This window comes from Perognathus longimembris, chromosome 26, assembly GCF_023159225.1.
Source record: "Perognathus longimembris pacificus isolate PPM17 chromosome 26, ASM2315922v1, whole genome shotgun sequence".
Taxonomy (NCBI): domain Eukaryota; kingdom Metazoa; phylum Chordata; class Mammalia; order Rodentia; family Heteromyidae; genus Perognathus; species Perognathus longimembris.
Genome location: NC_063186.1, coordinates 5,949,364 through 5,960,987, shown reverse-complemented (window position 1 = coordinate 5,960,987; position 11,624 = coordinate 5,949,364). Strand labels below are relative to the sequence as shown.

General features: G+C 68.5%; 3 protein-coding genes across 3 annotated transcripts in view; 2 read left to right on the top strand and 1 right to left on the bottom strand.

Annotated features, from left to right (window-relative positions):
* The first annotated feature begins 288 nt into the window (after nt 1-288).
* On the top strand, nt 289-1,566 carry Ccr9 (C-C motif chemokine receptor 9). Its single transcript, XM_048334460.1, has 2 exons — nt 289-302; nt 465-1,566. The coding sequence occupies exons 1-2, from the start codon at nt 289-291 to the stop codon at nt 1,564-1,566; spliced, it is 1,116 nt and encodes a 371-aa protein (XP_048190417.1).
* A 428-nt stretch (nt 1,567-1,994) lies between these two features.
* Fyco1 (FYVE and coiled-coil domain autophagy adaptor 1) overlaps nt 1,995-11,624 on the bottom strand; it is a 35,883-nt gene continuing 26,253 nt past the window's right edge. Inside the window, exons 12-18 of the mRNA XM_048334560.1 lie at nt 10,750-10,896; nt 10,308-10,516; nt 9,890-10,034; nt 3,040-3,135; nt 2,745-2,955; nt 2,238-2,347; nt 1,995-2,137 (exon numbers count right to left, since the gene is read on the bottom strand). Coding sequence (XP_048190517.1) covers nt 2,062-2,137; nt 2,238-2,347; nt 2,745-2,955; nt 3,040-3,135; nt 9,890-10,034; nt 10,308-10,516; nt 10,750-10,896 — 994 coding nt within the window. The 3' untranslated portion in view covers nt 1,995-2,061. The remainder of the gene's footprint in view (nt 2,138-2,237; nt 2,348-2,744; nt 2,956-3,039; nt 3,136-9,889; nt 10,035-10,307; nt 10,517-10,749; nt 10,897-11,624) is intronic.
* Nucleotides 5,918-7,017, top strand: Cxcr6 (C-X-C motif chemokine receptor 6). The gene has a single exon (XM_048334561.1). It carries the CDS (start codon nt 5,960-5,962, stop codon nt 6,998-7,000), a length of 1,041 nt encoding a protein of 346 aa, XP_048190518.1. The 5' UTR covers nt 5,918-5,959; the 3' UTR covers nt 7,001-7,017.

The window sequence follows — 11,624 nt, the reverse complement described above, 5'->3', positions numbered from 1 at the left end:
TTAATGTCTGCGTTTTCGGTGTCTGGTTGGTGGTGTGTGATAATTACAAGCCTCTCTTTTTTTTCTCCCCCTCCCTTTCTTTCTAGAAGCAGGCTGGTACCTGACCCACCATGACACCCACAGAATTCATAGTAAGTACCGAGCCGTGCCCCGTGGTGCCCCGGCCTTTCCTGTCTTGAGCGGAGGCCGCAGCGCCCCTCGCTGGGGTGGGGGGGTGGGGGGTGAGGACGGTGCGAGGCCGGGCAGTGCGCGTGCGCGTGGCCCAGGCCTAGTGCGGCTAGCGGGTTCATGGGGGGGGGGCGGCTCGGAGGCCTCCCCGTCCCCCCCCACCCCCCCCTGTCGCCCCGGCTTGCCGGCCTCCAAGCCCCGGGAGCGCCTGGGGCTCCTGGCACGGGGAGGGAGGGGAGGCCGGGCGGGCCTGGGCCTCACGCGCCCCCTCTCCCCCCCCCCCCCCGCCCGCAGAGCGACTACGGCCTGGAGGCCACGTCGCCCGCGGACGACGACTACGCGAGCCTGAACCTGAGCCTGGGCGACGCCTTCTGCGACAAGAGCGCGGTGCGGCGGCTGGCGGGCCGCGTGCTGCCGCCGCTCTACGGGCTGGTGTTCGCGGCGGGCGCGCTGGGCAACGGGCTGGTGCTGCTGGCGCTGGGCGCGGGGCGGCGCGGGCGCGCGCCCACGGCCACGGCCCTGCTGCTGCGGCACCTGGCGGCCGCCGACCTGCTCTTCCTGCTCACGCTGCCCTTCTGGGCGGCGGCGGCGGGCGGCGGGGCGGCGGCGCCCACGCCCGCGTGCCGCGCGCTCGGCGGCGCCTACCGCGCCAACCTGTGCGGCGGCGCGCTGCTGCTGGCGGGGCTCGGCGTCGAGCGCTACCTGGCGGTGGCGCGGGCGCGGCGCGGGCCCGGCGGGCGGCGGCGGCGGCTGCGGCGCTGCCGGGCGGCCAGCGCGGGCGTGTGGCTGGCGGCCGCGCTGCTGGGCCTGCCCGAGCTGCTGCTGAGCCGCGCCGCGCCCGCGGGGCCCGGGCCCGCCGCCTGCACGCTGGCCTTCCCGCGCGCCGCCGGCGCCCGCCTCAAGGCCGCGCTGCTGGCGCTGCAGGCCGCGCTGGGCTTCCTGCTGCCCGCCGCCGTCATGGCCGCCTGCTACGCGCTGGTGATCCGCGCGCTGCTGCGCGCGCGGCCCTCGCCGGCCCGGCGGCGCGCGCTCCGGCTGGCGGCCGCCGTGCTCGCCGCCTTCGTCCTCACCCAGCTGCCCTACAACGGCGTGCTGCTGCTGCGCGCCGCCCGCGCCGCCCGCGCCACCGCCCACGCCGGCGCGCCCGCCCGCGCCCGCTGCGCCGCCGCCGTGCGCCTCGACGTGGCGCTGACGCTCACGCAGACGCTCGCCTTCCTCCACGGCTGCCTCAACCCCGCGCTCCACGCCTTCGCCGGCCGCCGCTTCCGCCGGGACCTCGCCGCCGCGCTCGCGCGCCTGCGCGGCCGCCGCCCCGCCCGCCGCCCCGCGGCCCGGCCCCGCGGGAGCCTCCGCCCGCCGTCCACGCAGCTGGAGACGGCCTCGGGGGCGTCGCTCTGAGGGACCCCGGCCCGCCCCCGGGCGTGGGGCGTGGGGCGTGGGGCTCGGCGCGCACGCGCGCAGGAAAAGCCGGAAGCGGCGCCGTGGCTCACGTGGCACAGCGCGAGCCCGGAGCCCCGGACAGCCGCGGACAGCGCCCCGGCCCGGAGAAGAAAGCCAAGCCCTCGCTACGGTGAGCCTCGGTGCCCGGGCCGCCGGCTCCCGCCCGGCCCCCCCTCCACCCGAGCCCCAGGCCCTGCCGGCGCCCGCGTGGTGGGGGGGGGAGGAAGGGCGGGAGCGAGGGTGGGACGCGGAGCTCGCGGTGGGCTTTATTCACTCCTGAGGGCCGCGCGGGGTGGGCGCGGATCTTTGGCAGATGGGGGGGGGGGTAAAGTGCGTTCTGACCGCGGGCCCTGCCGTCGGGGGTGGGGGGGGGTAGTGTGCGGTGGGCGGGGCGGTCGGGCCTGTAGTGTCGCGGGGAGCGGGGCCGGGTGGGGCCCGTCGGTCCGCCGTCCGCTAGGGGAGGTCGCTGCCGTCGTAGATGACCGGCCGGTCCACCGTCAGGCGGTAGAACACTTTTTTGGAGACAAACCTGAAAATCGGTGGGGGGGGGGCGGGGTGGTGACGGTGTCAGGCTCCGGGGAACCGGGGGCGCCCGGAGCCCCCTCCCCGCCCCTCCCCCGCCCCCCCACCTGGAGAAGGTGTTGTCGAAGATGAGCAGGTAGACGCCGGCCGCGCGCGCCTTGAGCTGGCCGCGGATGTGCTCCCGGTGCGAGTTGCAGCGCGTGGTGGGGATGAGGACCTGCGGGGGACCAGTGTGGGGGTGGGGGGGCCGTCGGTGCCGCCCTCGCGTGGCCACGGGGGAGGACCACGGGTGGGGTGGGTCACGGGTGCAGGGAGGGGCCCCTCCGCCCCCTGGCGCCCAGGGCGGGTGCAGGATGGGGGCTCGGCGGCGACCCCGGGCGCGCCCCGCTGCCCCTGGGGCCCGCGGCCAAGCCCAGGTCGCCGCTGGCCCCCAGGATGACTGAGGTGGCTGCAGTGGCTCCCCCCCTCCTGGGGCGTTGAACGCGGGTCCTCGCTTTCTCGCTCCGCTGCAGTGGAGACTCGCCTTGAGCAGGAAAGCCACCCGCGCGCACAAGGCCCGAGTTCGAGTCCCGGCCGTGGCACGCGGGGAAGGGGGGGGTTCCGGGCGCGCGCACCTTGCACTGGTCCAATGGCGTGTCCTCCGCCTCCCGGAAGACCACGCTGAAGGAGATGCTCTTGGGGTCGGAGGAGAAGACCCAGCGGATGGTGAGGCCCGGCTCGGCCACCGTGATGGGGATGAGGCTGTAGGTGCTGGAGCGCACGAACAGCTCCCGGCTGCCCTCGCCGAAGCCCGCGATCTCCTCCACCGTGAGCGGCAGCCGGATCCTGGAAGCAAAGCCCAGGGGCCGTGAGGGGCGCTGGGGTAGAGACGCGGCCTCGCCCGGCGCCGCGGGAGCGGGGGGCACCTACATCAGCTCCCCGGACTTGAGCAGGCAGATCTCGGTGTCCTGGCCCCCGGGCGCGTCCTCGGCGTCCTCGGGCGTCAGGGGGCTGGGCGCGGTGTCTCTGCGGGGACAGGAGAGCAGGAGCCTTGAGCGCCCGGGGCGCCCAGGCCCGGACCCCGGCTGGCAGGAGGGGCGCTGGGAAGCGACTCCAGGAGCCTCCCGCCCTCGGCCACACTGCAGGCCCTGCCGGCCCCTCTTGGGGAGGCGGGGGTGGGGGTGGTGCCAGGATTAGGGTGCTGTCTGCTCGCTTCCCCACCATCCCCCTCCCCCCACAGCGGGCCTGTGGGAGGCAGACCGTGGCTCGCGCGGTCATCCGGGAAGGGTGGGGGCCTTAAGTCCACTTAACCAGCGACAAAAGCCGGCAGTGGAGGTGCGGTTCTTGAGCCACGACGCCAGGCCCCGTGAGGCTGAGATGAAGCCCGTCAGGACCTGGGGCGGGGGGGGGGGGGAAACGGGTCCACGGAGCCTCCTCTTGGGTTAGACCCGTGTCTCCCAAGCCTGCAATAGACGGCCACCTCGAACTTGAGTGGTGTCCTGTGTTTATTTGCTCCTGCCGCCCCTAACACCAGTGGAATCCGTGAACCCCCAGCAGGTACGAGGAGGCTGCACCCCTGGACCTGACAGATGAGGGTCCAGAGCCCCCCAGGATGGGCTCGATCCCGGCACCCTGGCTGAGAGCTGACCAAACTCCCCAGACAGCTCCCGCGCCCAGCACTGCCAAACAGGACCCCAGGGTCCCAAGGAGAAAAGCTCCCTCCCAGCTCCCCAGTGAGGGGCGGGTGCTCTGACCCTCTCCCCACTTAGTTCCTGACCCCATCCTGCAATGATTTCATGCTTCAGTTACTCAGCAGCGGCGGGTCATGAGTCACACACGCGCATGCACGCACACGAGTGCTTCAGGGACTTTCCCTCGGGGCGACACGGCTGTGTGGGACGCTGCCAACACCTGCAGTTCACCTTCACGCCCACCGTGGGGCGCCACCGACACACCGCGCCTGACAGCCAGCAGCAGCCTGTAGCTGCCTGACCGGCAGGGCGCCCCCTGCCCCTTCCCTTCCGACACCCCGACCCGCGAGAAGAGGGCCAGGCCTCCAGGGATCGCCGATAGCCCCGGCGGCCCGGGCCCGGCCTCAGAGGATCTGTTTGAAAGGACAGGGCTCTTCTCTGAAAAAGGGGTGCTGCAGCCAGGCTGGGGGTAAAAGGCACTGAGCCAGGCGCCCCGGGCCGCCGAGCTCTGAGGGTCACAGTTCAAAGCCACCAGAGCAGCCGTGGTTCTAGAGGTGGAGCTGGTTGCGAGCCGCCATGCACCTGCCCCTGAGCTCGCCCTGCACCGCCCCGCACGGCCTCCCCTGCCCTCCAGCCTGGCACGGCCGCGGAGGCACCAACTTCCGCCACCACGGTGGAGGCCAGGGCCCCTCGCTCTCCAGCTCTTGCTGGGCGAGTTCCGAGCCCTCCCCAGTGCCCTGGGCGGGGCCTGCGGATGAGCCTGACGGCACCACGTGCCCGGGAGGCTTAAATAGGTGGGGCCGGCCCCCAACCACAACAGAGGAGGAGACGGCGGGTGGCGGGCCGGTCTGCACGCGTGCACGCAGCCCCTCGGCGGGTGAGTGTCCCCTGCGCCGAGCCAGGTGAGAGGACGTGCTGGGCTGGAGGAGGCGCTTGCGAGGCAGGCAGGCAGCACGGGGGTCCTCGGGCCCCATCGGGGACGAGGGGGAGTCCAGCCCGGCCACACTCATTCGCTGGACAATCTGCTATCCTAGCATTTCTCCTGCATTTTACACAAGCTTTCTATTACAGTTTTCCAGTATAAATCGATTTGCCACTGTAGAAACCTTGGAAACCATAGAGAACTACAGAGGAGAGGGAACAATTCCACCAGCCGAAGGAAACTGCTGATAAGATTTGGCCACGTCCCGTCATTTTTAAAGGGTAGTGGTCAAAATCATAAAAGCTGTTTTGTTTTGCACCAGTCCTGCGTCTAGAACTCAGGGCCCGGGTGCAGGCCCTGCGCTTCTCCTGCCCATGGCTGATGCAACCACAGCTCCACTCTGGGCTTTCTGATGAGCCTCAGGCCTTCCTGCCTGGGCTGGCTTTGAACCATCATCCTCAGGTCTCAGCCTCCTGAGGAGCTGGGATGACGGGTGGCAGCCATTGCTGCCTGGCTAGTCCGTGTCCTCAGCAAGCCCAGCGCAGCAGCAGGGGCTGGGAAGGAGGGTGGCTGGCCTCAAGAGAGCCGGAGTTGCTTGTGTCATAGTTGAGACGTTTCCACGTGAGGGAGAAGCGCAGCCCCAGCCCCCTCTGACCTACTTCACCTCGCGCCCCAGCCGGGGAAGGGGCCTCGCCGGCTCGCCTATCAGGCTGGGAGATCGCATGTTGTGGTTGAGTCGTGGGGACTAAGCGGGTCTCCCCGCAGGGGCAAGGCAGCCCTTCCTTCCTGGGGAAGAAAGGAGGCCCACAGAGACGTCAGGGGAGACGCTGTTCCAGCCAGGACCAACTTCGCTGACAGACGTGTCTCGAGTGGACTAGAAAGCCCCTCCCCACGTGCGGCCTGATAAAGCATGGCAGCCTGCGCAGACACTGCCCTTGCTAAGCCTCGGGAGGTGTGGGCGGGAGCCAGGGAGTGCCGAGGCCCGGCTCCCCGGTGGGGGTCCGGGCGGCCTTGGCCCCGGGCGCATGCGCTCCAGATGCCCTGGTCTCGCGTGGGAAGGCAGGGCCTGGGCCCTGAGGGCTCGGCCCACAGCGAAGCCCCGGCCCCTCCTGGCTCCTGAGAAGCCGGCAGGGACCCCGGCTGCGCGCCCACCTCGGGGTGTGACGGGAAGCGCCCCCGCCGCCCCAAGCACAACTGCTGTGTTTTCTCTGGCGCGCAGGCGCGGGTCGGAGTCGGGATGGAGCCCACGCCCGAGGAGGAGGAGGAGTACCAGGACCCCGGCTTGTTCGGCACCCCGGGCGACAGCAGGCAGGCGCACGAGCGCTTCCTGGCCTTCCAGAGGGCCTTCCTGCCCGCCGTGTACCTGGCCGTGTTCGCCCTGGGCCTGCTGGGCAACGCCCTGGTGCTGCTCGTGCACGCCCGCTACCAGGCCCGCCGCAGCCTCACCGACCTGCTCCTGCTCAACCTGCCGCTGGCCGACCTGCTGTTCGCGTGCACGCTGCCCTTCTGGGCCTACGCCGGCAGCCGCGAGTGGGTCTTCGGGCAGGCCGTGTGCAAGGCCCTGCAGGGCGTCTACTCCGTCAACCTCTACGCGTCCATGCTCACCCTCACCGGCATCACCGCGGGCCGCTTTGTGATGGTGGCCCAGGCCACCCGGGCCCACGCCCACCGGGAGCGGTGGGCGGCGTGGGGCAGGGCCGCGTGCGCGCTCACCTGGGCGGGCGCCCTGCTGCTCTCGCTGCCGCAGCTGCTCCACAGCCGCGTGGAGCAGCTCGACAGGCTCGCCTGCCACTACCACCACGAGGACGCCGCCCCGGCCGCGCTCGCCCTGCAGGCGGCGCTGGGCTTCTTCCTGCCGCTGCTCGCCATGCTCGTGTGCTACCCGCTCGTCGTGAGGACGCTGCTCCGGGCCCGGGGCCCCCGCAGGCGCAAGCCCCTCAAGATCATCCTCGTGGCCGCGGCCGTGTTCCTGCTCACGCAGACGCCCTACGTGCTGGCCAGGCTCGTCCAGGCCACCAGCTGGGAGCACGCGGCCTCCCCCCGCTTCGGCTACGCCCTCGTGGTGACCGAGGCCCTGGCCTACCTGCGCGCCTGCCTCAACCCCGTGCTCTACGCCTTCGTGGGCCTCAAGTTCCGCAAGAACTTCTGCAAGCTCGTCAGGGACCTCGGCTGCCTCCCTGCTAGGGGGGCCTCGAGCGCGTGCAAGTCCTCCGAGGACAACTCCAAGACGTGCTCGGCCTCCCCCAACGCCGAGGCCACCAGCATGCTCCAGCTGTAGGCCCGCGGGGCGCGGGAGGGGCGTGGGGCGTGGCGGTGACCCTGGGATGGGAGGCCCAGGACTTCGTGGCGTGTACATTCTCGCGGACAGCAGGCGGGCGACGCTGCCCCGTGTGCGGGTCCTGTTCTCTTCCTAGCACCTGGGCCCACGGGGCAAAGTGTGTGTGTGTAGGGGGGCGGTCCTTTCTTTGGGGACTTTCCCTTCTCCATTTTCCCCCGATCTAGGGGTTAGCATGGGACTCGCCATCTCAGGCTCTCTGCTTCAAGGCTTTACAGAGCCCCTGATGACAGGTGACATTCTGGGTCCCCAAGTTCAAGACTCTCCTGACTACAAGGCAAACTAGTGAGGATGAGAGGCAACTTGCAAACAAGCGGGGGGCTCTGGGGCTCCGAGCTCGCATCGCCAGGCCTGGGGGGAGGCTGGACACCCGGCCCAGCTTTAGATTTCGCGTGGCGCGATGCAACTGTTCACTCCGATGAACCCCGGAAGGTTGGGGCGCTGTCACCGGCACGCTAGGAAACGCGGGAAAGGCGCTAACAAACCCAAGCGGCGTTTTTGGAGTGAACTCTGGTGGCTCTGCTCATTTCAAAGTGCGACTATCCAATGCTTTCCCCCCAAAAGTTGTATATGTACACGCACGCGTGTACCAAGCAGCATTGAAACCTTATGACTAGGAAAATAAAGCTGAAGACGTCTTCAGCTTCACACGTTATGCCTCCCACAGACAAAACCCCTGGCTTCTGGGCTCGGTATGCAGAATAGGAGCTCAAAGTATAAACCGTTGGGGCAAATCAGGTGTGCAAATGGCACCGACTCCCGCTTTCACCAGGGCTCCCATTCTCCTGCCCCAAATGTGGGGGGCCGTTGTGGCACTGCTGGGATGTAGCAGGGCCCCAGGAAGCAGCCTTCCTGACAGTACCGCGAGCGAGCTGATCCAGAAGGCAGCCCTGGGCAGGAAGGAAGGGAGGAAGAGACAGGCCGGGGCCCTGTGGCCTCCACACAGGTCTCCTTAGGAAGTGGGGGGGGGGGGGGGCAGCAGAGTGGTGGAGGCGTGGCTCAGCTGCTAGGGCGCCAGCCAATGAGCAAAAATGTCAGGAACCAAAAGCGAGGTCAGGCCCTGGTGCTCCACGACAGAACAGGGCTGCCGCAGCCCCACCCTGCGTGTGCGCAGGGCAGCTTCCACATGGCGGGCAGCTTGGGAGCACGGCCTCCCCTCTGCCTCCGTCCTCACGACCGACCGCTCCTCTCCCCTCAGGAGATCACCGTGTCCACACCAAGGTGTCCACTCCCACAGGCCACCAGCAAGTGGGTGGCAGGGTGAGGAGTCAGGAGGCTGGGATCTGAAGATCTACTCACAGCCAAGCTGGGCGGGAAAGTCCATCAGACTCTTGTCAGTGAGCCTCCCCCCTCATTTATTTACTTATTGCCAGCCCTGGGCTTGAATTCAGGGCCTGAGCACTGTCCCTGGCTTCTTTTTGCTCAAAGCTAGCATTCTACCACTTGAGCCACAGCGCCTCTTCTGGCTTTTTCTGTGTAGGTGGTGCTGAGGAGTCGAACCCAGGGCTTCATGCATGCAAGGCAAGCACTCTACCACTAAGCCACATTCCCAACCCCAATGAACCATTTTTTAAAGCAAAGTGGAGCCATGGATCAAGTAGTAGAGCACCAGTCTGAGGCAAAAATGCTCAGGGACAGCACCCAGTCCCTGATTTCAAGCTCCAGGACACACACAGACACACACACACACACACACACACACCCGGGAACACCCTCGCAGTAACCTGTACCTTCCCTCCATGCAGTTCCAAAGGCCACACACACCCTAGCCCCAGGTCCAGGATGATGGCTTTGTAGGTGACCAGGCACACCCCCCACCTTTCCAAACCAGGAAATGAGCTGAGATGCGCGGCTCACAGAATGCAAACTGGGGTTCACACCGGCTTCACAGGTTTCACACAGCTGAGACCACAGTGCGCCTGCCAACTCCCAACTCCCTTCAAGGCGGAGATGGCAAGCCAGCCCATGCACAAGGCGTCTGCCTCAACTTAACCACGGCCGCCATATCCTGTTCTTGTTTTGCTTCTCTGCTACCAGGTGTCAGCTGCCCCGGCTGGCGGCCCCCCCTGCCCTGAGCTTCCGTGGGAATACAGGCGCGTGCGCTCTGGGGGCAAAGAGCTGCAGCCAGGATAAAAAGACACCGGGACCCCCGCGTGTGCCCAGCAGAAGAGCAACTCGCCTTCGCCAAGGTCGCCATCCCCCAAGGGTTAGCGAAACATGGCTCCCGTCGGCCTGTGTGTGCGTGTGCGTGCTTCAAAGCAGCACAAATGGCTAAACACGTAAAGCCCTGTTCACCATCCCTCGCTGTAGAGGAAACACAACACCACACTGAGCCCCCGCTCACCCGTCAGAATGTGCGTCATCCTGAGAGCACCAAACGCCGCGCAGGCGACGGGGGAGAGGCGAGGCCTCGGCGCCGCAGACACGCGCGCAGGGAAGCCACGCACTCCTACGAACCGTGCCTTTGGCACGGCCCCCAACGCAACCTGACGGGGTCCTTGTAAGAAGAGCACATGGGGGATGCAGAAGAACCCCACAAGTACGCACAAGAGACGGCACACAGTGGCCATCCGCAAGCCGAGAGGAGAGAGGGGGCCGGCCTGGTGAGCTCGCTGTGCCCGCGTGTGGCTCGGGCCGCTCCGTGCGTGGCGGCTGCTGAGCCGGGCCGGGAGGAGGAGGGGCTCGGGTCCAGCACCCCTCGCAGCATCTCTTGGACAAGGCCCCACCTGGCCATTCCCGGGGCGCCCTGTGCTGAGGTGCCCGCCCCCGGGCACACGCGCGGACAGGCCGCGTCGAGGGGCTGCACACGGAGGCGCGGGAGGCGGGACTCACGCTTCAGCCGCGCTCGGGTCCAGGGCGTCGGCCTCGCTGGGTGTCTCCGGCAAGGAGGAGCCCGACTCCTGGATCTGGCACAGCTCCTCGTCCGTGATGATGTCGAACACGGCGTCGTCGGGGGCTCGGCTGTCGGGGGCGGCTCCTGGGGGGGGGGGCACACCAGCTGTCGGGGGCCGGGGCGGGGCGGGCAGCGCGGGGGGCGGCGCTCTCGGGGTCGCAGGGACATGGCCGCCGGGGACGTTCTAGAGACGCAGCAGTGCCGGGGCGGCCGGGGCACGGGCGGGGCACGGGCTCGGCAGGGTCGAGCCGTCGCACTGGACGCCCTCAGGAGAAAGCCCCCCCCTCCATCCGAGCGCCCGAGTCTGGAGCCCGGGGGGCGGGTCTCCCGAGGGAGGAGCGCCGCGGCGGGACTGACCTTGGCCCTCGAGGGCGCGGGGCGCCGCCCGGGTGGGGGACGGCCGGGGGCTGGGCTCGCCCTGGCTGGCGCCCGAGCTGGTGCTGCCGGGCGAGTCGGGCGCGCCGAGCTGGAGGGCGCAGGCGCGGCAGCAGCGCTCCCGGCGGCCGCCGGGCTGGGCGGGGACGTGGTGGTTGCAGCAGTAGTAGCAGAAGGCGCGGCCGCAGAGCCTGCAACGGAGCGGGCGCGGGCCGTGGGCGCGCGGGGCGCGGGCGTGCGGGGCGCGCGCGGGGCGGCCTCCCGGACCCGACGGGGCTCCCGCCCACCGCGCACGCGGGCTCAGGGGAGCGCGTCCCCGAGGCCCCGGAGGCGGGCTGGGGGGGGGAGGGCTGAGCCCCCGCTTTCCGCCCCAGGGGGGGACGGGGGTGCGGGGGTGCGGGTGCGCGCCCGCGCCCGGCCTGACCTGCAGTGGTGGCGCCGCACCATCCAGCTGAACTCGCGGCCGCAGTCGGGGCAGTGGCTGGCGGCCGCGGCCGGGCCCCGCTCCTCGGCGCTCAGCTTCTGCTGGAACTCCAGCGCGTCCGACTTCTGCCACAGCGCGTCCTTGTCCCTGGGGCGGCGCACGACCGTCACCCGCCGCCCCGGGACACCAGGAGAACCCCACTCTTCACCTCGCTTACGGGAACCGGCACCCCTCTGCACGTCGCTTTCATAACTAGAAAACGTGTTTGCTTCTAAGGGGGGGTGGGGGTCCGGGCTGGGGATGAGGCTCGCGGGCAGAGCGCTCGCCTAGCACGCGTGAAGCCCTGGGTTCGAGTCCTCAGCACCACACACACAGAAAAAGCCACAAATGGGGCTGCGGCTCAAGTGGCAGAGTGCTCGCCTTGAGCAAAAGCAGGGACAGTGCTCAGGCCCTGAGTTCAAGCCCCAGGGCTGACAAAAACAAAAAGTGGGAAAAAGTGGGGGTCCACACACACAGCTAAGGGAGAGCATGAGGCCTTGAGTTCAAGGCTCAGTACCGGCAGGCATATAATCCCAACCCAACCCAGAACCTGCCAAAAAAGAAAGAAGTTAAGAGAAACATAAAACTAAGAAGATTCACTTCACCAATCCTAACACAAAAATTCATATTGTGACTGGACTAAACCATAGAAAATTACCTTATTTATGAGGAAAGAAATGACATTACTTATTGTCACTCTTGCGGCTAAGTGCACCAAGCTCTGTGTGTGTGTGTGTGCGCGCGCGCGCTGGCACCTGAGCTTTGAAACTCAAGGCGTAGGCACTGTTGCTGAGCTTGTGCTCAAGGCTAGGGCTCTGCTGCTTGAGTCACAGCTT